This window comes from Coprinopsis cinerea (assembly GCF_000182895.1).
Source record: "Coprinopsis cinerea okayama7#130 chromosome 1 map unlocalized cont3.1, whole genome shotgun sequence".
Lineage (NCBI taxonomy): Eukaryota > Fungi > Basidiomycota > Agaricomycetes > Agaricales > Psathyrellaceae > Coprinopsis > Coprinopsis cinerea.
Genome location: NW_003307544.1, coordinates 3,238,588 through 3,265,076, shown reverse-complemented (window position 1 = coordinate 3,265,076; position 26,489 = coordinate 3,238,588). Strand labels below are relative to the sequence as shown.

At 50.8% G+C, this 26,489-nt stretch overlaps 7 protein-coding genes across 7 annotated transcripts; 3 read left to right on the top strand and 4 right to left on the bottom strand.

Moving 5' to 3' along the window:
• Positions 1–280: 280 nt before the first annotated feature.
• On the top strand, positions 281–7,166 carry CC1G_00565 (hypothetical protein; the record flags this gene model as incomplete). The annotated part of the gene is made up of 26 exons (XM_001829334.2): positions 281–362; positions 527–657; positions 722–868; positions 923–1,003; positions 1,062–1,190; positions 1,261–1,411; positions 1,465–1,787; positions 1,844–2,014; positions 2,069–2,179; positions 2,232–2,336; positions 2,387–2,851; positions 2,905–3,214; positions 3,267–3,399; positions 3,453–3,703; positions 3,757–3,814; positions 3,865–4,660; positions 4,716–4,949; positions 5,008–5,153; positions 5,205–5,357; positions 5,409–5,484; positions 5,543–5,669; positions 5,723–5,939; positions 5,995–6,200; positions 6,251–6,713; positions 6,767–6,878; positions 6,936–7,166. 26 exons carry the CDS (start codon positions 281–283, stop codon positions 7,164–7,166), a joined length of 5,409 nt encoding a protein of 1,802 aa, XP_001829386.2.
• Positions 7,167–7,346: 180 nt separating this feature from the next.
• Positions 7,347–8,669, bottom strand: CC1G_00564 (hypothetical protein; the record flags this gene model as incomplete). Its single annotated transcript, XM_001829333.1, has 8 exons — positions 7,347–7,379; positions 7,446–7,873; positions 7,933–7,953; positions 8,010–8,184; positions 8,240–8,315; positions 8,380–8,427; positions 8,482–8,501; positions 8,550–8,669. 8 exons carry the CDS (start codon positions 8,667–8,669, stop codon positions 7,347–7,349), a joined length of 921 nt encoding a protein of 306 aa, XP_001829385.1.
• Positions 8,670–9,499: 830 nt separating this feature from the next.
• CC1G_00563 (glycosyl hydrolase 53 domain-containing protein) lies at positions 9,500–11,196 on the bottom strand (the record flags this gene model as incomplete). Its single annotated transcript, XM_001829332.2, has 6 exons — positions 9,500–9,902; positions 9,960–9,984; positions 10,055–10,137; positions 10,195–10,307; positions 10,380–10,594; positions 10,648–11,196. The coding sequence occupies 6 exons, from the start codon at positions 11,194–11,196 to the stop codon at positions 9,628–9,630; spliced, it is 1,260 nt and encodes a 419-aa protein (XP_001829384.1). The 3' UTR covers positions 9,500–9,627.
• A 3,316-nt stretch (positions 11,197–14,512) lies between these two features.
• CC1G_00562 (ABC-transporter) lies at positions 14,513–20,142 on the top strand (the record flags this gene model as incomplete). The annotated part of the gene is made up of 22 exons (XM_001829331.2): positions 14,513–14,815; positions 14,866–14,925; positions 14,987–15,008; positions 15,065–15,173; positions 15,228–15,424; positions 15,479–15,536; positions 15,592–16,533; positions 16,589–16,679; positions 16,738–17,003; positions 17,060–17,120; positions 17,174–17,198; positions 17,255–17,354; positions 17,418–17,753; positions 17,807–18,078; positions 18,134–18,410; positions 18,466–18,866; positions 18,919–19,102; positions 19,155–19,222; positions 19,276–19,394; positions 19,445–19,737; positions 19,792–20,030; positions 20,084–20,142. 22 exons carry the CDS (start codon positions 14,513–14,515, stop codon positions 20,140–20,142), a joined length of 4,482 nt encoding a protein of 1,493 aa, XP_001829383.2.
• Positions 20,143–20,702: 560 nt separating this feature from the next.
• On the bottom strand, positions 20,703–21,310 carry CC1G_00561 (hypothetical protein; the record flags this gene model as incomplete). The annotated part of the gene is made up of 5 exons (XM_001829330.1): positions 20,703–20,729; positions 20,783–20,836; positions 20,890–20,980; positions 21,045–21,211; positions 21,278–21,310. 5 exons carry the CDS (start codon positions 21,308–21,310, stop codon positions 20,703–20,705), a joined length of 372 nt encoding a protein of 123 aa, XP_001829382.1.
• Positions 21,311–21,578: 268 nt separating this feature from the next.
• On the bottom strand, positions 21,579–23,798 carry CC1G_00560 (hypothetical protein; the record flags this gene model as incomplete). Its single annotated transcript, XM_001829329.2, has 11 exons — positions 21,579–22,017; positions 22,076–22,239; positions 22,295–22,496; positions 22,551–22,686; positions 22,746–22,836; positions 22,888–22,971; positions 23,025–23,051; positions 23,105–23,362; positions 23,419–23,478; positions 23,537–23,567; positions 23,617–23,798. 11 exons carry the CDS (start codon positions 23,796–23,798, stop codon positions 21,579–21,581), a joined length of 1,674 nt encoding a protein of 557 aa, XP_001829381.2.
• Positions 23,799–24,244: 446 nt separating this feature from the next.
• On the top strand, positions 24,245–26,375 carry CC1G_00559 (hypothetical protein; the record flags this gene model as incomplete). Its single annotated transcript, XM_001829328.1, has 10 exons — positions 24,245–24,435; positions 24,501–24,531; positions 24,584–24,643; positions 24,697–24,948; positions 25,001–25,027; positions 25,085–25,165; positions 25,226–25,319; positions 25,370–25,502; positions 25,558–25,762; positions 25,809–26,375. 10 exons carry the CDS (start codon positions 24,245–24,247, stop codon positions 26,373–26,375), a joined length of 1,641 nt encoding a protein of 546 aa, XP_001829380.1.
• Between the last annotated feature and the right edge of the window lie 114 nt (positions 26,376–26,489).

Below are 26,489 nucleotides of genomic sequence, written 5' to 3'. Positions count from 1 at the left end.
CGCAGTTCCTCACGCATCCAAATCCTTAATTCTCTTCTTTTCACGCAAGACACGGCGCTACTGATTCGTGAGCACATAGACTCACACGCGCCACGAACGACAACGACGAACGCCACGACAACGACGTTTGGTTGGGTTCTCGAAGGAGGGAACTTGAATCTCCGAGGAAAGGACGGTCATCAGTGGTGTGGTTGTCCTAGGTTTCCTGCGTGAGTAACGGACCACCAACGGCGACTCGCGATCGAGGCCCTCTGTGAACTTGGAGTATCGCTGTGGCCAGATGTCCAATACGCTGTTATCTGGAGTTGAAGGTGCGGGCACGAGTGTGAGGAAGGGATCTGCTTGGATTTCGGCGAAGAATAGTGAGTTCTGTGTGCTCCATTTACATTTCCTCTCCTTTCCTCCTGAAGTGGATAGACTTTGTTTTTCTGACGTTACTTGACTCCTCTTTCCCCATCTTTGGATTGAATTACATCTCGGTTATGGAATTGTATATTTGGACGACCCTCGTTAACGCCAAACGCAGTCGCCCAACAAACATACGCCTCCGACCCCAAATTCAAGAAATACGTCCAGCAAGTGGACAAATGCTTGAATTCATTTGAAGATGTGCACGAGTGGGCGGATTGTATTGCGTTCTTGAAGCAGTTGCTCAAGGTTCGTTTCGTCTGTTCACTTGCAACCTAAGTGGATTATGGGTATTGATGAATGGGAACTGTAGACGTTCCAATCGTATATGCAGTTCAAGGAGATCCCGAAGAAACTCATTGTGGCGAAGAGGTTGGCACAGTGTTTGAATCCTGCGCTGCCGACAGGGGTGCACCAGCGCGCGTTGGAGGTGTACATTCATATCCTAGCGGTTCTTGGGGTATGTATCCCCCTATCCTCTATCTCATACATGCCTTTCTAACACCCGGTGTAGCTGGAAGGATTGAAGCGAGATTTAGCGCTCTGGTCGGCTGGGTTGTTCCCCTTCTTCGAGTATGCGGCAACCTCGGTGAAGGTATGTTTCGTGGTGCGTTGCGTAAAGGACGGGTGGGTTAATTGAATATCTCATCTAGCCGACGTTATTGAATATCTACGAAACGCATTATATCCCACTACAAGCTTCGCTGCGGCCGGTCATGAAGTCGTTCATTCTGGCACTCTTGCCGGGGTTGGAAGAGGAGACGGGCGAGTTCTTCGACAAGGTGTGCATCTATCCGGGGTTTAAACTCGAGTCTAGGTTCGTTTGGTTGACATGGCGGATGTGCGGAATAGGTTATAGGTCTATTGGACAAGCTCTCCGGCGCGGTTTCGATATCGTTCTTCTTCCAAAATGTGTGGTTGGTGATGCTCACTACGCCCTCGGCGCGCGGAACGGCTGTGAACTACCTCTCGCGTCGACTGCCCAAGTTAAACGCGGATGAAGGTACCGTTTTCTCCCCTACCCTCTCTCCTTTCACCTCTGATCCCTCCCCCCAGATATCAGCGAAATTGTGGGCAAAGATATAGGTCTCATGATCCGCGCTTTTGCAGCTGCTCTCGAAGACGACAACCTCCTCGTCCGGCGCGGGACCCTCGACCTCCTCCTCCAAGCAATGAAGATTGACAGTTTGGCTATTCGTAAAGCCCAAGCGGACGATCGCGCCATTATTATGAAGGCTGCGATTGGCGTGGTGCTGAGGAGGGATATTTCGTTGAACAGGCGGTTGTATTCGTGGCTGTTGGGTGTGGATGAGAGGCCTGACGATCCATTGGGGTATTATAAGGAGCATGCGTTGGACCTTTTGCATTTGACTCTCAAGGTGCGTTTCGTTGCTGTGGGTATGACGAAGTAACTGACGGGCATGTGTTTCCGTAGAATGAGATGTTTTCACCGTCGGACGAATATTCAGAGTCAAGGCCGTTCAAGATATTCATTTCGCTTTTGGACAAGTGGGAGATTGGAGGGCCGTTGGCGGATGTGCTAATTTACGAGGCATTCGAGGCGATTAAGAAGTTGATGGAGGACAAGAGAGACGGGGGTGATGATGTGAGTATATGCTATGACGTTTGGCGGGGACGGGCTTGGGCTAATTGGGACTAGCTTGTCATGACAGCCAGTACGCTGTATGAGGCTCTCGAGCCCGAGATTCTGTGGAAGCCGCTACTCGGTGCCATCTTCAAAGAGCTCAGCGAGGAAAATGGGAGCACGGAGGTGAGAGCACCGTAGTGGAATGTTGGGATTGGATGCTGATAAGTCTGTCCAGGCGCTGCAACTTGCACTTTTCATTATCAAAACTTTCACGCACGATGAAGAAATTCAGACCTACCACTTCCCGGTGCTGATCTCGTCCCTCCTGGATTTCCTTTCTGTATGTTACCTTCCTGTGTTTCAAAGGGCTTGCCACTGACCAAGGTGTAGATCCAACTGCAAGCCCATCCCAACTGGACCACCACGCAGCCCATCATCAAGTGCCTCGTCCTATTGGAAGAGCTTCTCAAATATACACCCCACCTCGGCCTTTCCGAACGGCCACCCATCAAACCACCTAATCCGACGAAAGAACAAGCGCGCGAGTCTGCCCGAGCGTATACTTTTGCATGTGCCTTCTACGACATTGACGACCGCTTTGACGTTTCTGATACCCAGACCACCACGACGATACCCTTCGCCACGGCTCTCAACGCTCTTGTCTTCCTCAGCACGCACTGGGCGAAATGCCTGACACAGGATCCCGGAAGTGGGGATGTAGTGGCGAGGAGGGAGGCATTTTCCAGATCTTTGACGTTGTTTGAGAGGTTGCTTGCGAGGTTGCAGATGTCGGTTTCGCTTGACTGGACTCCAGCGGAGTGGATGGGCGTGTTGTTGGAGACGTTCGATTATGAGGTATATATCCTCCCCTTTAACCGAACATATTTGGTACTGACAGCTCTTCAAAGGCGGCAACCTTCACGACGGTGGACCGGGTGGTTACCCTCCTGACTGGACTTCACCGTACACAGCATATCCAACCTCCCCTCAAGATTGAGAGTCGCGCTACGATACACAAAATGGTGACGAAGCTGTTGAAATATCTTCGACCGGACTCGGTCTCGTACCACGCGAGAGTGGTTACTTTGATTTGTGGGTTGGAGACCTCAACCAAGGGCTCGCATGTGGAATCGATTATTGCGCAGACGATGACGTCTCCCGAGTCGAGGAATGTGGCTGAGGCTTATGAGGCGTTTGGGATTCTTTGGAGGTTGACCGGTGAGGGTCTTCTGATTTGTTAAATGACATTGGCGTCTGATGGGAGGTGTAGACGATAGCTTCCTGCCTGGGTTCAGGTTCAAGGTCCCCCTGATGTGTGTATTGGAAACGTTGAAGAGCAATGATCCTAACCTGTACCGGGTTGGGGAGACTTGGATGCGGTGTAGTCTGAAATCTTACCTTCGGTGCGCATCTCTCTCTACTATTCCATCGAACGTATATTGAATCCTTAGCTTAGTCTATTGGATCCGATCCTGTACGACCTCCTCGACCCAACGATCCTTCGAACGCCGCATACATTCAAAGTCCAAAAACGCGAACTGGGCGGATTCCTCTATGAGCGACCTTTCGATCAAAGGTTGATCAACCATTTGGTGGAGACCTTGTTGTCGATCGTGGGCTTTGCAGGCCAGGGATTCTCCAAAGCGGCGGTGTCGTCTTCGATTAAGCGCTCTCTTCATCCTGGGCTTGTGCAGCGTGTTGAAGCAGGTTCGTTCATTCTCTTCTGTGCGATGAGAAGTGGAATTGACCTTCCTTTGTAGCTGGAATACTGGATACCAATCGAAGCTACATGGATGTTCTCATTGAGATTCTGTCACGGTTCGTACGATTGATTTTGTTTCAATTCTTGCAATTGACAGTGTTGCTAGATTCATCCAGTCGGAGCCAACTGAAAGATGGGCGCCTACGATGAATCCACTCAACCATGTCCTGCAATCGAGCTCGATACAACTTCTCCAGATGATTGTAGCTCGAGGTGACGTTGACCAAGTATCGGTGGAAGCCATTGAGTCCATCGTGATCAGGAAGCTGTACTACTCTATTCACACTGGCAGCCTTGATCTCCAGAACAAACTCCTCCATCTGCTCCATTCAATTATCTCCCTTTCGATGGCGAACATCGAGAATGCTAGGAGGGCGATTGCTTTGCGCGAAGCACAGACGCTGGATGGCAGTGGTTTCCACGACAAAGCTGCGGAAGAGATTCTTGGATATTCGCTGAACCCCCTCCTGGTGCAGACCTTGATAGATGGCGTCTCCGTCCCCAGCAACCGCTCCGTCATCCAACACTGGCTCGACTTTATCCTCATGGCCATTCCCCAATTCCAGCCTGCCCTCCAACCTGCTATCGTCCCTCTTAACGAATGCATATGTCGCCAATTGCGTTCCACCCTTCAACAAATTAAGAATATCAACGCCCATTCGGAGCAGTATACCGCGGACTTGCAAACGGTACCTACAGAGTTGGACCTCGTTATGCTCATTAATGGGTTGGAACGACTTGTGTTGCTTGGGTTGGCGTTCACGTCTGAAGCAGAGGTCGCGGAGGATGATGCGTCTATGCAGGAGAAGCAGGTGGCTGAGTCGGGTGGGTTGCTCGGGTATGTCTCGACTGTGTTTACGAGTTCGGATGGGAGCTCGTCGGCGGTTCCTGATCAGTCTGTGGTATGATTCTTGCATTCCTCGTCCTTGAAAACCTGTTGTGCTGACATTGTTACAGCACTCTCGCTCTCAGGGGTATAAGTCATTGGATGAAGGAATCCAAGTTTTGTACTCGATATGGGCGACTCTCATTTGGAAACCACCCTCTGTGTGGAGTGCCAAGGAGGAATCGCTAGCGGGGATCTTCCACCGGTCGCGGGCTCGGTGTCGACGTGCACTAGAGCACCTCTTCCGCGTGCAGTCGACAGAGGTCTTTGAGTCTATCATCGACTGGTGGAGCAAAGACTTGCCTGTGAGTCGCTATCTGCGGTCAGGGAAAGATGCAGTTCACTGACGGATAAAGGGAACAGCTCCAAGAATCATCGCCGGACGCGGCGTTCGAACTTGTCGATGTTCTGGTCTCAACGGCACAGAACGCGGTGCACATGTTGTGCGAGAGCATATCCAGTCGGATATCGACGAGTGGAAATCGGAAACCTCCAAGTAACCCTGGCTTGTGAGTCTGTGCTTGTTTGGTGTCAGTGGTTAACTCAATGGAATCTTGCAGAACGGAGGCGGTGCTGTTCCAATTCCTTGAACAATACTTAACAAGATTGGAAGGGCCTCTTGCTGTGCAGGTGTGGCCACGATATCTGCAATTGGTGAAAGAACTCTCGTCTGGGATCAAGGAGTATAAACCTTATCACTTCCCTGCTCTCCGGTCAGCACATGCCCTTTTTTGGCCCCCGCAATGACTGACTGTTACTCCCAGGTGTCTCTCGGTTTTGGCGGACAAGGTCACTCAGACTGCGGCAATGGACGACAAGCGTGTGCGGAAGGAACTCCAGGTCTGTCGGCACCGGTGGACATTGTGGTTGCGTGGGCTGACGTCTCTTCTTTCTTTAGGATAATTACAGCAAGTTATTGGACTTCTGTGTGACGTTTGTGGGCCGGTCGTCAGATCAGGGGTCTTGGATAAGACGGACAACGAAGGACAACCTGGCAGCCAACGGCAGAAATTCTCCTCGTCCAGGTAAGCGCGTCGATGCTTCCCATCGACAATCACACTAATTGGCACCTTATCAGATGTCAAAGACCATGACGAGAAGGGGGAGTCCAGCGGAAGTTTCATCGCTGAAAGTAAAGGCGATACAACCGAGGTCCTGAGTCAAATCACCTCTTGGATTGCCTCTTCTTGTGTCCCCAACCTCCGTCGGTTCTTGCTTGAAAACGACAAGGTCATTGCCGTTTGTAATAATGTCGTTTATTATATTGTGAACCCCGCCATGCGAGGGAAGTCAAGGTATTGCTTTCATTAAACTTGCTCTATCAGTGGATTGACGATCCGCTTCTTCTAGGCCCATGGACGTCGAGCCCACAGTGATTGCCCTCATTTCTGAGATGACGCATATACCAACGGCGTTGAAGTCGTGGCGAACTCCCGTCATCGACCTCTTGAATGACAACAGAGTCTTCAACTCTGATCCTGCCGACGGGAGCAAATGGAGACCCATAGTCAAAGCCTTGTACGATTCAGACAAGGCATCTTTTGCTGAACTACTTGGTGCGATCCTCACTGTCCTTTGCGCGTGGACGAATCTAACTTCTGGATAGGGAAAGTTGCATCCGCACCCTCGGCCAACATCTTCACCAACAAGGAGTACGAGATGCTCCTACGGTCTCTTAACGTTCGGCGGTTATCTTATGTCCTATTTACCGGCGACAAGAACACCTTCCTCGCACAACTTCCAACCATCCAAGAGAAGTTGGTGGATGTGCTCAAGAATATTTCTTCTCCGATCGTACAGAGCGAAGTGTTCTTGTGCATCCGCATTCTGCTGTGTCGGCTGTCTCCGCATAACTTGACGAGCTTCTGGCCTGTCATCTTGACCGAAATCGTGAGGAACTTTCTTCTGCCTCAGGAAGGCGCTGACCAACACGCTACGCTGCAGTACCGGATATTCGAACAAGTGATGACAACCTTGCCGCCGGATGGCTCGGAAGATTTGCAGTTGGTGCTAGCTGCTTGCAAGACCATCGATTTGCTTCTCGTCCTACAAACACAGGAGTTCCAAGTGTAAGTTCAACGTTTCTGTGCAATAGATTTTGCTGAACTGAATGTTCCTGCAGATACCAATGGATCTTCGTCACTGATACAATCGACGCCGTGTACCGCCCAGAAGAGTGGTTCCCTGAGGCCATGTTGGATCAACTGGCTGAGATTGCTGGAAGCCTTCCCATGGTGGGTATAAGGGTGCAACTGTCTAAATACGATGACGATACTCAGGCTATTTCTTAGGATTCCAACCTGGATTCAGATGCAACACACACCGAAACGTCACCCAACCAACCCCCTATGCGCAGACCTCTACTCAATAACCTCCGCCAGATCGAGAGTATGCGAGAGTTGGTTCCATTCTTTTCCAACGTTAGCATAACCTCGTACGAGAGCGTCTACGCTAGTGGAGGCAATGTAGACTGGGACGCAGTGGAGAACGGTCTCATGAACGATATGTTTGACGGTCGGTGACATATCGTCTTGCCCTGTAAAATCTAGATACCCCATTCATCTTCAATGCTCGCCTTTCTCTTAACGGACCTGTCGCCAGTTTGAATGGTATATCCATCGGGCGCTTATCGAATACAGTGTGCAAAAACCAAGATCCCAGCGACAGCGATAATAAGTATGGTGGGTCAATAAATATCAAGGTCAGAAATCACCCCAGTTCCTGCGGAATTTGTACTGCATGCGAGTAGGCTGAGTTAGTCTATAGTTGTGCGGTGGGAGAAAGAGAAACTTTGGACGCACCTTGTAGGGCAGGTTTTTCCTCATCTTCTCGGCGGGCTTCACCGGTGCCTTGTATCCCTCTGGACCTTCTCCCCACTGCGATCCTCGGGCACCCTCCTCCTTAGCACTCTTGTACTTGATAGCAGGGTCCTGCTTCTCGGGGGGAGGAACACGGGTGAATTGCGGCCTTGGCGGCTGCGGTGGTTGAGCTGGGTCGCCAGCGGCGGGAGTAGCTTCGGCGTTCTCTGGCACTGCGGTCTTGGCCCTCTCTGCTGCCTCCTCAGCAGCGAGTTGGGCTTTGACAAGCTCCTCGACAGTAACACCCTGGAACTTGGCTTCACGCTCTAGTTCGGCCTTTTCAATCTTCTCGTGGTGAGCGAAATGTTCCAAGTCTTCGGGGTGGTTGTAGGCCTCGTCCGTTTGGGTCTCGGGAGTTGAGTGGAATTCCTCTGCAAAAGGAAAACAGTATTAGACTCTTGAGGAGATTATGTCGGGTCGTATAGTATACCTTCGTGGTGCAAGAAGAATTCTGGGGGAAGAAAGGTAAGGTTGTAACCAACGTTCCGAGCGCTTCGGAGTACTTACCACTCTCCTCATCGTAATGGTGACCCTCCGCACCCATGTGCTCGAAATTGGGCAACCCATCGAGGCCAACCTTCTCGAGCTCCTTGGGGGACACTTTCCCGTCCTTGTTCAAGTCCAAGATGCCCAAAACGGTGTTGACGATATGGTCGGCTTTCTTCTGGTGCTCGATCTCGTCCTAGGACAATAAATTTGAGAACGTCGGTCCCCAATTGATACGGAAGGAAACTGACTGGTGTCTTTCTCTGAGAGTAGACGTGGTGGACACCGTAGACGGCTTCAATCTCTTCCCTGTCCCAGAACCCGTCACTGGACAAAGAACAGCAATAAGCAATCGTCTCTAAGCGAACATTAACTTGAGCGCTTTACTCACCGGTTCAGGTCGTGGAGGTGGAAGAAACTCCGGATGTCGAAAGTATCGCTGGGGTATTGGTGAGTTTTATTATCCAATGTCTTTATTTCGCTTCAAACATACATATGATGTTCTTTCGACATCTACCACGTATTCAGTACGAGCGTATAGCGAGCTTTTGGTGAACTTACGTGTCTTTGAGCGTACTGTTGAATCGTTTCTCCCTGTGCAGGGCCGCTGTGGTCATGGCCGCCATGACCAAGGGCTAGCCTCGAGAAGACTAGGAATGACCAGGCCAGGGGCTTCAGCATTTCGACTTGTGTGGGAGAAGCCTGGGGACGGTGGTGAGCTCGGCGCTGTCCCTTGTCGTCTCCTTGTTGGCAGGGGTATTGATCGCGATTAGTCAGTTTTCCCGCGCTAATATGGAGGCGCGCGTGGCGCCCAGCGACTCCGCCACGCGCCATTCTCTCTCCAGAACGCCTTTGTTCACCGACAAAACGAACATTTTGAACCTGGAGGGGAATTTTCAGGATGTAAATTTGGCTGGTCTATGATGACTTACCCTCCTTCTAGCCCCAAAGCATTGAAAGCAAACTGAAAATACATCACTGGGACGCGACCGACTCGGACAAAACACTCACAGGCAGCAAGGTCAACAAGGCCAAGAATGTATTGACGCGTAGAGCGCCTAATGGCTGATGGAGTTGGCCTACTACAGCTACACGCTCTTACGATGGATTGTACCGAGAACCCACACAATTAAAGGCAGGCGCTTCCGTTAGGACGTGCGACCGGAACAGATGGTTATCTTCTCCTCCGCATGTTCCTGTCTGCATATTGGATCCATTCTCATGTCAAGTAGGCCCTTCTTCCATGCCGGATGCCCATATGGCCCGACAATCCCCTCGGAGCGATGTTACACACCGCATCCCTGCGAACCCGTTTACTCAAACAGGTTTTGTTGTGAGTACTTCGCATCCCGTATCAAAGATGGAAGCCATCGCATTTTGGCTATAGAATTAGTACAATACAGTTGGGTAAGTGATAACGAATCTGCCGAGTGTAAGCATAGGTAAGGAGTGACAGGGAACATCCAAAAGAATGTGTGGTTTGCTAGGTGACAAGTTTCGCCCAGGGCCGAAAGCCAATAGCAAGATGCAACCAATAGCCCTAAGCAAGAGAAGTTCTAATGAAAGAATGACTGTAGAAATAATAGAAAAGCCCGAATTCCGCTTCCTGTTAGAGTCCGTCCTCGATTTGACGTGTCCTTTACCAAAGCATCCCAAAGACGCCTGCTAAGCTCCCAGACAGGATGGTGACGAGAACGGCGAGTAAGGTGAGACCGCCTTGTCCAAAAACTGCCCGCCTGCAATGTGCGGCGCCGTAAAGTGCAGGGAAAGTCGTGATGATAGGTTGCCCTGCGTAGTCGGCGCCGTCAAAGGTTTTGTAACCCGCGAATGGATCGATAACATGGGTGTGCACTGTCTCAGCGCCGATGTATAACTCTCCCAACGCGTTGAGTCCGCCGTCCGCGCGAAGCATGTCTACGATGCATAGAGTAAGACACGATGGAATCGGGGGAATGGTAACCTTGCACTCACTATAGTGTACATCAGGCTCAGGACGCTGGAAGGGATGGAAAAGTGTATGAGAAAAGGAAGCCATTGACGGATTGATTAATGATTAGGCCACTTACGAAGAAGCCAAACCAAGCATATCTTTCGACCCATTCCAACTCATCGAGGTAGTGTATAGACGCATTCATGAAATTGTAAACCTCTATATACGATGTCAATAACCCACGTACTCAAATATTAATTTGGCAAAGGCGCTTACCTGCGTCGTTGCTGGAGATATCTGCGTACTCGGTGACCCAGATGGGGTACTCTGGGAATTCGTTATGGATCGACCACAGATAATCATAGAAACCCGTGATCCCGAAGCCATACCTGATCCGATAAATAATTTCGTTAGTTATAGTCCTTTTGGGAATAGATAGCATCAGCCACTACTAAACTTACCAATGAACAGGGAGGAAGTCGATCGTGCACTGGAGTCTGGAGCACTCTCGGAAGAACCGCCTCAACCAGGGGCGACCTGTTCCTGCAGATGTAACGGCTGGCCCACCAAGTCGCACACCATGCTGCTTGAGGGGTTCGATGTAGGACATCCAGAGACTAGCGGCCTGTTCGGGATCCATATTTGCCTCACGGTCGTAGTCAGGTTCGTTAAAGCCCTAAGGTTGCATTAATCAACGGACGGAGACGTCAATGTGCAGAACAAACTCACTAGCACCACCTCTGCACCTTGAGCTCTAACAGCATCGACAAAGTTATCGATCGCCCCGCTGCCCCATTGCATTGGGACGAACGGGATGTTGGAAGTCGCGAGGTAGGCAGGAGGGATGTTGGCCCAGTTGTACTGCCATGAGATGAGAGACGCGGTTTGGTTCGCGTTGTGGATATCCATAGGGGACTTGCTAGCAGCGAACGCCAGACCTCGTTTGGGATTCTTTACTCCGGGAGTGAGGTTGGTGGGGCGGGGAGGCGCGAAGCTTGAAGAGGAACCAGCAGAGACGGGGATAGATGGCGAAGCTGGGGGCTGAACTGGAGACTCAGCAGGAGGCAGCGGTGAAGAGCCACTAGGTGGCAACACGGGAGTTTCTACGGGTGGCTGCACTGAAGGGTCCGCGGGGGCCAACGACGATGAAACTTCATGTGGTCGCGTCCACGCTGGCTCTGTCTTGGTTTTACCCCAGTTCTCAGGTCGCGCGTTCACTGCGGAAGCTGTGAACAGGGCTAGAATCCAGATCGCCAAGGAGGGGGAGGAGGGGAACATGACGGGCAGGCTAGAAAGGAAGGCCAGAAGGGGGCGATGAAGGAATCAAAAGAACGTCTATCCATTAGTATTTGTAGCGGTTGAATCAAATACAAAAGATACTGTAAAGTTTCGGTTTGCGAAAGAAGCGTCGAAGTCCAGATTGACATCCCGTGAGATGTTAGCCTCAGGGCCAACTGTCCATCTTCGACTTGATAGGGCAGCCGACATGCCTTTCTTCTTCTTCCCATGTAAATTAAAGAACATGTCGGATTCTGTCGAGCCTGATTGCAGAAGGTATCTTCCGTTTTCATTCTCGACATGCATGGGGTTGGAGTCGGGGGAGGTGCTGGGTGCGCGATTGTGGAAGAAGATCTTCCGAGTTTGGCCCATGGCTGGCCGCCACACCCAGATGTGTACCAACCAGGCGGGGATGCACCACCAGGGCGGGTGCAAAGAGCATGATTCTGTGTTCCATGCATGAGCGATCAACTCGAAGGCCGCACTACCGCACTTACTGATCTGTTCCTAAATGTCACTTCTCTTGTTCGACGCTCAGCTGTCGACCTGACGGAACACTTGAAATTTTTCCGCTTGAGGGGTGGTATGGCATTTCATGAGAGGACGGAGCTCTCTAGATCCGACGGCAAACAAGGCAAAAGGGCTTCGCGCGGGTGGCAGACGTGGAGTCAAACTGAGCGAGAAAGGTTATTCGCGTTACCTGATGATTGAGAGCGGTGTGCACGATATGTCGATGTGTTGGCCGCAAACAAATCTGTTTTAAAGCCTTATGGTGGATTAACTGCAGCTTTACAAGACATCGGGAAGGGTCGGGATTCGAAGTGTTGTCTGTTGGACAGAGAGAATGGACCCTTGTTTCTCGAAAGCGTTCCAAGTATAGAGACGTCGAGAAAACCAACAGCATCTTCGTAACCTGTTCGTATGAGTGGGATTTTGGCGACCAACTAGTCACCAAATGTGAGGTGTGAAGGTTGTATCACAGGTAATGTGTATCATCAGTGGCAATGATCGGCATAGATTGAGAACGGATGCTTCAAGGCGTCTATTGAGGGGAAGATGCTTGGGGCAAGGAGACGGTGGACAAGATAGCGAGTGCTGGCAGACCCGCAGACCCGGGTAGATCACTAGTGGCGCCCGCCGCCGCCTCGGATCACCCGACATTCCCACGCTTTCACCTTTCGGCGCCTAGAGACTTACGAGCGCTTGCCGCATGGGTGCCGCAATTTTCAGGATGTCTGCTACAGCTGGGATCATAGATCTAGGTAAACTCGTGACGCTGCGGTGCTCCCTTGTTTTTGATCTCACGGTAACGGTGGAGCTGTAACAACTTTAATAAGCTACTACAGGTAGTCCTAAAAGATTTGATGGATGAACTTTTAATCCCACCTCGCACATCGCTCTCTTTTTCCCTCATACCCTAAACTTTCCACTCTTTCAGTGAATGTACCACATATATGGTAGTCATCCTTGATTAGCCGTGGTGTTATGATACTTGTGTCATTAGCTTTCCAGGGTAGTGGTCAAGAGGGCTATTAAGACAAGCATTCAAGTTGCGAGGATCGAGCGGCAGCCAGTGCCATTCAATTCTAAATGCGCCTCGAAAGGCGATATTACTTTCACTTATATACGACATATTATGCGAAAGGCCCGGGAAGTCAGATGGCGTGCTACCTATAATTAGCGATACTCCAGCTGGTAGCATTCCTTCGAGTCACTTCCCCCGGTGATTCAGACGAAAGAGAGGAGTTCGTCATGGTCATTGTCGTAATACCGGATGGAAATCTATTCCAGAAGATGTCTGATAAAGCGGGCGCTCGAGCGGTATAGACCACGGCGAGCTCCTTTCTGCCTTGTAACTCCTTCCGGCGAGGCGAGGTAATGTGAAGCATTGCACTCAGGTACGATTGGAAAGATAACGACCACAACATGACTCGATGCTTCCGTCAGCTCTACTTGCCGTGCAATACTATATTAGCTTTAAGTTTCGGTGCATACATTGCGCGAGATGACAATGCTGGTCCCAACGTGTATCTCGCAGCTGGCCCCGAAGCGGATTTCTAAGAGCGAGGAGGCCGAGAGTGTGTTTCATTGCATAATGACAGTAACATCTTCAGTGATACATTGATTGCGCGATGCTACGTATCAGATGAAGTATCCTCCGAAATTCGCGTAACGGGCAACTCGAATGACTAGAATCCAATGCAATCAGGGGATGTGGATCTGCTCCTCTGGTGCACCCTTCCAGTCGCATTGCATTCAAATGTTTTCTGTTCCATTCGCCGGTTCTGGTGTACAGCAATCTGACCAAGCGCCCATTTGTGACTCCAGTCGATACTCAATTGGAAGGGGGAGTCAGCGCAAAGGCTCGTTCCTGTCGGCAATTGTATACGCGTCGACGGCGACCCAGATTCTAGATCTGAACTCATCCGAAGTCCCGCAAAATTGAAATGGCTTGGCTTCACCTAGTCCGAACCGTCTGGAAACAGTTTCAATTCGACCACATTCCAACGCTTTCCAGCACTTGTTCTCCGGAGCCTCCTAACCCCTGTGAGGTGGTTTCCATGTCGCTAAAGTTGTGAGAAGCGCGTGTCTGCACGGAGGCGACGTCCCGCGCCAGGTCTTGGCGGGTCTTGGCGGAAAGCCTTCGAATATTTCACCGGTGACCGGTCCCATTCGATGATATAACTGACGATCAACCTTCACTATACAGAGTAGCCTATGGGCCACGAACGGAAGGGAGCATCCCCTGAACATAGTGGGCACCATTGCCAACCGGCATAGCTTCATCATTCCACGGCAACTTCAATGAATTCCCCGTGGTGTTTGGACGTTGCTTTCAAACCCACTCAAAAGAGTCAACGGGCACGGCGGTACCTTGTCGGTTCCACAGAACCTGCGGTTGAGTCAGCTCAACCCTTATCGTAAAATAATTGACCAATCTTAGTGACCTTGCTTTGAACATAGTTGTTACAATTCACGGACAACAGGACAGAGGAGGATTTAAATATGTTAGCATCGCTGTAGGAATCAAGGCTAGAAAAAGTAGGAAATACCTTGTAGCGACTGCCTTTGCGTGCTCGCAATTTGGCGCAGCTCACGGCGTTGTGCAAGCGTGGTTGGCGTCGGAGATACGAGCATCGCGTTTGGGAATCATGGGGCTATTGGTCCCGCTGATGGGTCTTATTCAGCTCGACAAACGATTTGAACAGAATCTTACCAGATCTTGTCAATTACCCCCGGCTACACCGAATGACGATTTTTCCTTAAAGGACGGGGCTGAGAAACGAGATGTTCACCGAGAGTGCCCCCTTGCCCAATGGCGAACACGCCAGCGGATACCCTTACCCTCAACGGCGACCCCGCTTCTTCTGGCGACCTCTCGATCACCCGCCACCGCCCTACAGATGATGTTGTAGCTCAAGCAGAAGAAGAGTTCAACGCTCTTTCCCGACAACTCACATCTCACTCTCAGCGCGATGTAAAACGCGTTTCGAAAAAGTTGAGCACAGAAACCACCGACGTCGAGGCCGCCAACTCGGACGACGGCCAAGTCTTTGACTTGCGAGAATACCTTACATCTTCCAACGATGCCAACCAGCGCGCTGGAATCAAGCACAAAGTAAGGTGGTATGCATCTATCTCGGTCTCCGGTTCTGACAGCAGGAATAGCGCGTTGGAGTGGTTTGGGAGGATCTCCAGGTCGAAGTAAAGGAAAACTCGGGGAACAAGGTGGGTACCAATTCGCTTGTAGCTCGAATGGCGATGTTTCTGACATTTCCTTACCCCACAGCTCTACGTTCCAACACTTGGAAGTGGGTGGATCTCAGGAGTACGCATCGGCGACAGAAGTATTGATCATCTTTCGCAGACGCTATTCTGGACTTCTTCCTGGCTCCGCTCTTTTGGATATTGGCACTAATCAAACCCCTGCTCCCTGCGAAGGCAAAAGGCGTTCACACTCGGCCTATCATTCACAAGTAGGTTTCTTCAACGCCACAATCATGTTCCCTTCTAAACATTGTGACTCCCAGGGCGTCAGGTGTGCTCAAGCCTGGAGAAATGTGCCTCGTGTTGGGGTGCCCCGGTTCTGGTTGCACGACATTCCTCAAGGCCATCGCGAACAAACGCGAGGAATTCGCCAAGGTCTCCGGAAACGTCCTATACGCTGGTATCGATGCCGCGGAAATGCAAAAGTACTATAAGGGAGAGGTGGTATATAATCAAGAAGGTCGGCTCCCTTTCATTCATTAGCAGTGATCGCGATCTTAACGTTATCCCGTAGATGACATCCACATCCCCACCCTGACCGTAGGGCAGACCCTTCGGTTCGCTCTATCTACGTTAGTTCCTCCTTCCAAATCACACCACCATATTGAACTGACCACATGAGATTAGTAAAACTCCGGGTCCCAATGGTCGTCTGCCTGGCCTGTCGAGGAAGGAATTCGATCGTGAAGTCGAAGATACTCTTCTTCGCATGCTGAACATCCCGCACACCAAAAACACGCTGGTCGGAAACGAATTCGTTCGAGGGGTTTCAGGAGGCGAGCGCAAGCGAGTCAGCATTGCTGAAATGATGGCCACCCGTGCTCGTGTCCAAAGCTGGGACAACTCGACGCGAGGTTTGGACGCGTCCACCGCTCTAGACTTTGTGCGCAGTCTCCGTGTCATGACGGACGTCCTTGGTCAAACGACATTTGTTTCTTTGTCAGTTGCGCTCATACAATCCCTCCGGCATACTACTGACAAGACGTCGCTTTGTAACAGGTATCAAGCTAGCGAGAGCATTTATCAACTTTTCGACAAGGTTCTCCTCATCGACAAAGGTCGTCAAGTCTTCTTTGGATCTCCGTCGGAAGCCCGGGCGTATTTCGAGGATCTGGGCTATAATCCTCTCCCTCGTCAAACCACGGCCGACTATCTCACTGGCTGCACCGATGTTAATGAGCGCCAATTCGCCCCTGGACGATCGGCAAGGGATACCCCGTCAACTCCAGAGGCCCTCGAGAACGCTTTTCGTCAGTCCAAATTCGGAAAGCAGAACACGGAGGAAGTCGAACGCTACAAGGCATACATGGCTACGGAGAAGGCAGACCAAGAGGCTTTCCGCGAAGCTGTTGCCGCTGACAAGAAACGAGGCGTCTCGAAGAACAGCCCATATACCCTTGGATACACCGGTCAGGTTTGGGCGTTGACCAAGCGACAGTTCCAGATGCGGCTTCAGGACAGGTTCCAACTGTACACCAGTTTCTCACTCGCCATCGCTCTGGCTCTAGTCCTTGGCGGTGCCTACTTCAATCTCCCTGCTACCTCGGCTGGAGCTTTCACTCGTGGAAGGTACGTCTCTCTCCCGTGACTGCTTTGCGCGATACTCATCATCTCATCTCTTCAGTGTCATCTTCGCAGCTCTCTTAACCACATGTTTGGAAGCTTTCAATGAAATGCCAACTCAGATGATGGGCCGACCCATCCTTCGTAAGCAGGTATGTCATTTCCCCTTCGTCACCTTTGGCCTCGGCGCTAATTTCTATTCTGCATCAGACGGAGTACAGCCTATACCGAGCTTCAGCGATTTCTGCTGCAAATCTCCTGGCCGATATCCCCTTCTCTGCTGTCCGAATCCTCATCTTCAACATCATCGTCTACTTCATGGCAGGACTGCACCGCTCCGCCGGCGCCTTTTTCACCTTCCACCTCTTCAATTATGTGGGTTTCTTGGTCATGCAGAGCTTCTTCAGGACCTTCGGCTTGATCTGCTTCGATTTCAACCACGCCTTCAGGCTGGGCGTATTCTTCATCCCGAACTTGTGAGTGGAGTCCGAGCGATTGTTATCTGTCCTTCACGTTACTGATTGTTGCTTAGCATCCAATATTGTGGCTACACCATTCCTGTCCTTGACATGAAACGATGGCTCTTCTGGATTGTAAGTGCTCCACTGTTCTTTCGGGCGGCCTTGCAATACTCACTCGTGTCCAGTACTATGTGAATCCTTTGTCATATGGTTAGTTATTCCGCCTAATCACCCTGACGAGTTTTGATTACTGACTCCGCCCGTAGCCTGGCAAGCATGCATGGAAAACGAGTTTATGCGACTGAGGTTTACGTGTGACGGAAACTATGTCATTCCCCGAAACGGCCTTGGAATTGTCAAGTATCCGTAGGTTTTGTTCCTTTTCGTCCGAATCTTTTTGCCTCGTGTTGACACGACACCCCTTCACAGTGACAACCTCGGTCCGAATCAGGCCTGCACTGTCTTCGGAGCTACGAGTGGAAACAACATCATCGAAGGCACGAACTACCTCAAAGTCGGATATGACTTGGACGTTGCGAACCTTTGGCGCCTGAACCTGACCGTTCTGATCGGCTTCTTCATCTTCTTCCAACTCGCGCAATTCATCGCTCTCGAATTCTACCCTCAATATGGTTACACGCCCACCGTCAACGTGTTTATTCGTGAAAGCGAAGAGACCAAGGCCTTGAACCAAGCTCAGCGTGAAAGGAAGCAGCAGCGCGACGTGCTGAAGGAGAAAGGGGAGGCTCTTGAGGCTAAGGAGAGGTTGGTGCTAGAATCAAGTGACTTCCGAACGCCTGGTTAATCAGCTTGGATAGGTCCAAGGAGGTTGTCCACAAAGGCCGGGCGTTTACTTGGGAGCGTCTCAACTACCATGTCCCCTCTCCGGGTGGAAGCCTTCGCCTTCTTCACGATGTCTATGGTTATGTCAAGCCCGGTACCTTGACAGCACTCATGGGTGCTAGTGGAGCTGGAAAGACCACCTGTCTGGATGTCCTCGCCCAACGCAAGAACATCGGTGTCGTGTCCGGCGACATTCTTGTTGACGGACGCCCCCTTCCTCTCGACTTCGCACGTGGTACAGCCTATGGTTAGTACAGACTTCGCATTATCGATTGAGTTCCCATTGCTTACCTTATGACTAGCCGAACAAATGGACGTCCACGAGGGAACCGCGACCGTTCGCGAAGCAATGCGCTTCTCGGCCTACCTCCGTCAACCAAGCAGTGTGCCCAAGGAAGAAAAGGACGCCTATGTAGAGGAGATGATCGAGCTCCTGGAACTCACGGATCTCGCCGATGCTCTTGTATTCAGTCTGAGCGTCGAGTCCCGCAAGCGATTGACCATTGGCGTTGAACTTGCTAGCAAGCCCGAGTTGCTACTCTTCCTGGACGAACCTACCTCTGGATTGGATGCACAAAGGTCAGTTTACTTTCCATGGTATCTATTGAGCGTGGTAATGACTCCCGGATCACAGCGCTTGGAATCTTGTTCGTTTCCTTCGCAAACTCGCCGACCAGGGACAAGCCATCCTTTGCACCATCCATCAGCCTTCGTCGCTGCTCTTTGAAAGCTTCGACCGTCTCTTGTTGCTTGAGCGTGGTGGAGAGACCGTATACTTTGGCGAGATCGGCGAGGATTCAAAGACCATCCGTGACTACTTCGCGAGACATGGCGCCCACTGCCCTGCCAACGTCAACCCTGCCGAATACATGCTTGAAGCCATCGGAGCCGGTGTTGCGCCAAGGATCGGAAACAAGGATTGGAAGGACATCTGGCTCGAGTCTCCAGAGTTCAAGCAAGTCCTTGCTGAGATCGAACAGATCAAGGCTGAAGGATTGTCTCGACCGGAGCCTGCCAAGGCAGATACCAGGACATGTAAGCCACTTTTGACACCTGGCGCTGAGTGTGTAATTGACCTCGCTTCCAGATGCCACCTCGTTCTTCGTTCAATTGCGAGAGGTTGCCAAGAGGAACACCTTGCTCTTGTGGAGGACTCCCAATTATATCTTCACTAGGTTCTTCGTCTGCAGCTTCATCTCTCTCTTCATCTCGCTCTCTTTCCTTCAATTGGGCAACAGCTCTCGCGACCTGCAATACAGGGTCTTCTCAATGTCAGTGCTTCTAAACTTGCAGACGCTGCCGATGCTTACCTATTCTCTCCAGTTTCTGGACCGCTGTGTTGCCCGCTATTCTACTCACACAAACCATCCCCTCGTTCATCGCTAACCGAAGTAAGGGACTTGTTGCCTTATCCTGGATTCTGTATCTGACCTTTCGATTACAGGGATCTTCATTCGTGAAGCTTCGAGTCGCATTTACTCCCCTTACGTCTTTGCCATCGGACAGCTATTGGGCGAGTTCCCTTACTCCGTTGTCTGTGCCCTCTTGTACTGGGTCCTGATGGTACGTTCGCGCTAATCCTCTCCACGTTGGTGTATCTAATCCCTTAATAGGTGTACCCCACTGGATTCGGCCAAGGCGAAGCAGGCCTTGACGGAACCGGCTTCCAATTCCTCATCATCCTCTTCGTCGTGCTGTTCGGTGTTTCCCTGGGCCAGTTTATCGCTGCCCTCTGTCCAGACGTCCAGATTGCAGTTCTCACCATCCCCTCGGTTTCATTGGTGCTCTCGACGTTCTGCGGCGTTACCATTCCTTACCCTGCTTTGGAACCCTTCTGGCGATCGTGGCTCTACCACCTCAGTCCCTACACGCGTACCCTTGCCGCGATGCTTTCGACTGAACTTCAGTGAGTAAACCGTGATTTCAGATGAGAGAAAGGAGGCTTAACGTTGCATCACAGCGGACTTGCGATCAAGTGCAAGCCGGACGAATTCGCTGTCTTCAACCCTCCAACGGGCGAGACTTGCGCAAGCTGGGCTCAAGAGTTTGTGGATCGATTTGGTGGATACCTCGATAACCCCTTGGACACCATCGCTTGTCGCTATTGCCAGTACAAGGTTGGAGACGAGTTCTTCGTTCCTCTGAACATTCGATTCGAGAACCGCTGGAGAGACGCGTTCATCGTGTTCTCATTCTTCGGTATGTTGTCCACATCTTCATTGCCTGTAACGACACTGAATGGTTCCCTGCAGTGTTCAATTTGATTGGAACTATCATTGCCTCACGATTCCTGCGATACGCGAAGCGGTAAACTGACCGTTAACGAAGAATATACGAACATAGACTGTGGACTGTTTGCTCACCATCATCTTCCGGCCATTGTCCCGGATGCTCATGCTCAACCATCTATTTATCATATAGTGCTAGAACAGTCGCATTTTTCCATTACCTATATCGCCCATAATACTCCATCGGATAGCACACACTATTTATGCTGCATGCCATAGTCAAGCGATCTGAATTGAAACAATTGTTGCCAGTGTCATTCGCTTCAGGGGAAGGTTCCGAGTGTCCGACCCACGACAAGAGGACTGCAACTGGCATAATGAATTTCAGGGAGGAGGGCAGGTAGACTTTGGCACCGATGGCCCATGAACACGTGGGATGTAAGGCAAAGACATGACTGGCCGGATTATCTGGAAACATTGTCTGTATACACGATTATTAGAATCACTGCATGAATCATACGTTTGAATATTACTCCATGGAATCTTCACTCTTATCGCCCTTTGTTCCCCAATGTTACTGTGTGTACCCCTTTGCGTGGATAACGGCGATGCCCATAGGCCCCACTGCCTCAAGCTTGAGCGATTACTGGTTTTTGGGAGCATTGTGGAACTGGAGAACAGAATCAGGGAATATACGGAGACCACTAACTTCAGTCTACTCACGATATCCCGTAGCTGTGATTGCGCGTCGGAGAACTGCTTCTCTAAGTACTTCGACTAGGATGGCGTATCAGCAACGGCAACGGACGAGTAGGAATGCGCCGACGTACTTTCTTGTTGAGACTGGTAATGTCGTCTGTCAATTCCTTCTCCTGTCCCTTCAATTCCTGCTCCATCTCTTTACGGGGGACCTGCATGAACCTGGGGAATGCACAACCACACTATCAGAGTTCATTCCACGAGGATCCCAAGGCGGGCGACCTACATCTTTCCAACGCCTTTGTACGTTCTGATGTCTCCAGGAATTTGGCTGATTTCATCGATGGTAAGCTGTAGGATCCTTCGTTCACGTTCCTTTGCTGATGTTTGCTGCACCGACAGATCGAGAGCGCGCTTCGATTGAATTGCGGTTTGTTGGATTTGCACCAGGATCTAGACGAGTTGATTGTTCGATTGCTGAGCCTCTTTGACTTCAAGGTGTAAAGTCTAGGTGAATACCTTTCTGAGTGTCTCGTCTGAGAGTGAAGACATGGTGAGATTCGATGGTGGTGGTCGATGATGAAGAGCAGTCGAAATCCTTGGCGATGGGAACGTTGATGGATTGACGACATCAGATTATTTCAACTCCGATTAGACGCCCAATGTTACCTTGGATCCGTGTATGTACACCGGGGACAATTGATGATAGAAGAGGAGTATATATTCGCTTCAGTTAAGTAAGTTCTAAAATATCTTTGTGTGCAGTGTTCCCGACTAAAGGGCGACACCATGTGCCTATTTGCAGGTGGATCTGGTAATACTAAATGGCTTGGAGTTCGACGGGACGGAACCTGGGATCGTCAAACTGGGCCGTAATTTGAGTGGGGGTCAGAGTAGCAACTGTATCGAGAGTTCCCCTGCCCTCGGCAATAGCCTCGGTCTGCGCTCTCCTGAATTCCTCAAGCTCCGTGTTCCACGCCGCCAAGTGTGAGCCGATGCTCCCCATTTCCCAAATCTTGAGCACTCCAGGAACGGCCTCTCGAATCTTGTCAACAATCGGAAGGGTAGCTTTTAGCGGAGCCTTGACTTCGAAGAGACAATCTAGAGAGACGCGAAGAAATTGGACGTGTTGTTCGTCATCTTCGGCGTAGTGGCCGGCGGCGGTATAGTAATAGACGAAAGCCTGCTCCCTGAACGTGTCTCTGTGCTTGTCGTCTGATACATTTCGAGCCATTTCGCGGCACATCCATCCGAGGACGCTTTGAAGGCAAAATAATAAGCAAAGAATAGAAAGTCGAAATGAGTTCAGGGTCGAACCTTAGTGCTGTTCCTTTGGGGTAGGTCCAGAACGAGGCAAAGGCTGCAGCAGAGTGCGACTTGAACTCTTCGGAGGGAGGATCCCCGTCAACATCCTCAAGGATGTCTTCGGCGCAGTTTTTTAGTTCCTCTGGAGTAAAAGGTCCGTCCTTCTCGACGAATTCCTAATTTGCATGTCGATTAGCGAGGAAGAATTGGGAAGGAATAGCAAGGTCCTACCTCGAACATATTCAGTAGTCTCAGGCGCTTGATGCCTCGGATGAAGGTGCGCTCGAAGACGGTTCCTCTAGTTTTTGAGGGAACGTTGGGCCATCGGATGCGTCCCCATTGGCAGATCTCCAGGGCACGAGTGAAGAAGTCGTGGGCGAACTCTCTCTGGTGGACAATCGAGGTCCGTAGGAAGGCGAGGAAGATCCAGACCCTGTACAGTTCCAGGTCAACGAATGCCAACTCCCAACCGATAGATAAAGCGCACCTGACCGTGATTGCTATCGCGTGCCTGGCATGGTCCCACCCTTTCTCGGCCACAGTCTTCACGATGTCTTCTTTGATGTGATCGACACTGTCCGACCGGTGAGCCCACCCGCCTTTGCTCAAATTTTCGGCTTTGCCTAACAGAAGCAAGTCTTTAGTTCATCCTGGCCGAGGAAACAGGGAATGTAATGCTGACACTGGTCTTCACACTTTTGAATCCAGTTCGGGTCTGTAACATGGAAGGCGCGGACGTCACTGAGCAATGCGTTGGTCAATGGCTCGAGGGCCTGTAGAATGGTTGAAGAAATAGAAACAGGATGAGGAAGAGCGAGACGTACATGTTCCACGCGCATCATTGGCCCTTTCCCTGGCACTGTGACCTTTTGCAAATTGTTCACCTTCTTTATTCCTTCGACCCATTCCTACCATGAACGATGAGCGACCTTCCAACAGGGTATAAAAGCACCGCTCTCACTTCGTAAGCAGTGACCAGCGCAAATGCCTATTTTTCTTCAAGTCAGAACGAAATAGATAAACAGCAATCCATTCCCTTACACTGCTCATCTTGCCACGGGCCTTGAGCTCTTCGTGAAGCGCGAGAGCTCGACCAAATGGTGTTGCACCGACGTTTTTCTCAGGCAAAGCGAACGCCGAAGTCGAGGGCTTCGTGACGCTTGCAGTTTTAGACTTCTTCAGGCCGTCTTCAAACTGGACCTTCATTGCCTTCTGGGCGGGTGTTAGGGCTGCATCACTGGGCAAGCATTCGATGGCTTTATTCCAAGCAGTCAAGCAACGTGGCCATTCACATAGCGCCTAGAAAGCCGTTAGCTGGACTTTTCCCGTTTGAAGTGAAGTGAATATTAACGGACGTGAGCGGCAGTTCCCAGTCTTCCCCAAGCTTTGGCATAGGTCGGATCGAGTTTCACGGCCTATCAATCGTTCTGGTAAGCCAAAACCCGAAAGAGTGAACGATGGGAGTGTGTAGACCTTTTCACAGTCGGACGCAGCGTCGGTATAGCTGCAACCCAACATCAGGGTTAATTAGGGCCATAGTGCGCTGGACGAACCGCTTCAAACCAAGGTAAGCGGCAGCGCGGTTAGCATAAAGGATCGCGTTGGGCTGCTTTTCGATAGCTTCTGTATAGTAGTCAATGGCCTCGTCATGTTTTCCGTTCTTGTAATGCTCGTTTCCCTGAGCCTTGAGCTTCTCTACGACTTGGGCAAGATCGTCTCCAGTCTGTTCAGCCATGGTAAGAGTTGTCTCCAGGCGGTGGATGTGTCGGATGTGGACTTTCAGGCTGAGAAGTGGGATGCCCTCGTTTTATGCCAACCCCGTTTTACACGTAAAAACACGCGGCAAGAACGGTTTCAAGTTCGAACGGGTTTGTCGACGCGTGGTGTGGTGCTAATATTTAGACCCTGGCGCGACCCTGATGTGTCGTGGTGGTTTCGGTACAACCCGTGACACCCAGGTAAAATCTATCTACAAATGAGCGCCGTTTCGTTAGAACATGTACAAAGAACATTCGAAAGTTTGAAGTTGACTGCGACTCGGATTTAGACCTTGGATCTGACACCACCATGACCCACTTCCGTTTTGAACTTCGCCACCACCTTGTTGCTCCGCCGCCACACCCCGTCCTCCGTTAGGCGTTGCCTTTGGAATAACCGACATCCACACCTGAATAACGCACGATGGTTGACGACTCCGAGTCTGAGAAGCAGCTGGTGCTGGCAGCAGAGAAACTGAAGCTCAGGGGAAACGAACACTTTGCTCGGGGTGAACACGATGCAGCCATCCACCATTTCACAGAGGCTATTAAGAAACACCCCCAAAATGCCATTTTGTATGCCAATCGCACAGCAGCTTGCATAGCCAAGAAGAAGTGCGTTGACCTGGTTCGCGACGTGGTTCTCTCCTTGAACGATGTTGACACGAGGAATTGTCTAGCTACATCGAGGCCACGAATGATGCTGAACATGTGAGTGTAAATCACAATCTGTCGTAAATTTGAACTCTACAATATCACCCAGGCAGTGAAAATTGACCCGATGTATGCTAAAGGCTGGGTGAGGTTGGCGATGGCAAGTCACGTATGTACCTTGCTTGCATTGCCTGTGCTTCGCTCGATTCACACCTCCGCAAGCATCTAAGCAAGTGGGACCGCTCAATCGAAGCATGGAACCGTGCTTTGGAGTGCCTGCCCAAAACCAATGCTGCGATGACACCCACGGAAAGAGCTATGAAGGTTCAATTCGAGGAAGGACTGAAGAAGGCCAAAGAGGCCAGGACTGCCCCGATTGCACGCAGCGGAAGGATTTTTGCGCCTGAAGAGGCGCCGTGGATGAGAGCAATTGCTCTATTCCCGCAGATTAGAGCTCGAGGTGGTCTTTCCAGTGTAAGTTCCATCGTCCCTGCGAAACACCTGGTCGCCTTGCAAAGGAGTTTAGGCCAAGGGCCTGATGAACTCCTATCGGGTGAGTACACTCGTCTATATATATCCTAGCTATTCACAACTAAGTTTCGTCCGACAGAACTGGAAAAATGGCATGGATAAGTTGAATGCCATGATATACGCGGAGGTTGGAGGTAACATCGCTGCGAAAGGATTGGTTGTGAGTGTCTCTCTCACAGCTCTTGTCACTACGCCTCTGAGGGCCTTCCCAAATTTTCAGCAAGGGATGGAAGGCTTGACAAATGCAATAGTTGGCGATGAGAGAGTCTTCCATATCACAGATACATCCTTCTTCCGCAGAGCCAAGCACCAAAGTGTGTATCCTTCTCTGACAATCCATTGCAAACTGACGAATTCAACTCAGTAACTTTGGAGAGTGTTGAAAGAAAAGGCTGGTATGATGTAGCGCACAACGAGACTGTGAAGGAAGAGATATTGAAGAGATTGGACAAGGAAGGCTGGGACACTGTCAGACCCGCAATTGCTGCCACAGTGAGGTAATCTCAATTCGCGACTAGATTGATTTAGCCCTTCACTTAAATATGTTACCAGGGCCTGGATTTTCACCGCATACATCCGGTCAGACCCGGCGACAAACCAGAGACTTTTGGCTGATGATTTCTACGGTCGAGCTCTGGATCTGTGCGACTGGGGACGCCAACAGTGGCCTGACGTTCCGAGAGGTGATCGAGGAGCCATCTTTGAGCTGTCTTTCATCCGTGGCATCAAGCGCCTCAAGCTGGAGAATATGTTTACGGTGAGTTTGCACTTTTTGGTTGAGGGACGAACTAACACCTTTGAAGGAATTCAGTGCCAACTGGGGCAAGCGTTCGTCCTTCTCCCAGCAGAACGTGACTAGATGTGCGGAGAGCCTCATCGAAGACGTGGTCAAAGATCCCGCTTCACAGGAAATCATAACGGATATATCAGGTCATTACGAACTACATTGGTTGAGGCCCAAAGGAAGCGCGCTTAGTATCCTTGGATGGATCAACGCGGAATTCGGACGTGCTATGGGCCCAGCACAGAGAGATAGAAGAATTCGCACTCTGAGGAGAGCTGGGCAGTACTACTTGGAGACAGCGGAGATACACCCGGTCGACGACGAACAGTATTTATACTGCCTACGGGTCGCCTTGGAATGCCTTCCCGAGGCTGGAGCACCGCTGAAGGAGATTCTGCCTCTTTGCAAGCGCTTTAGGGAGGTTGTTCCTGGGGTGTTACAGATCTGGGAGATGGGGTCATTCGGCTTCAGGATCAAAATATGGGACAGAGAGATGGAGGGATTCATTGAAGCTCGCGAGAAGGCCATCAAAGCGGGGGAGGAGACGTTGGAATCGGTCGTTGCTTTGCCTCCGGCGTTTCCATAGGATGGGCTAGAAGACCCTAGGTCGTAGAAGCCCGGTATGCGGCATTACACACCTTCGCCTAAGAAATGAATGGGGAGATCTACTTACTTTGACATAGGGAGGTGGTGTTTCCTT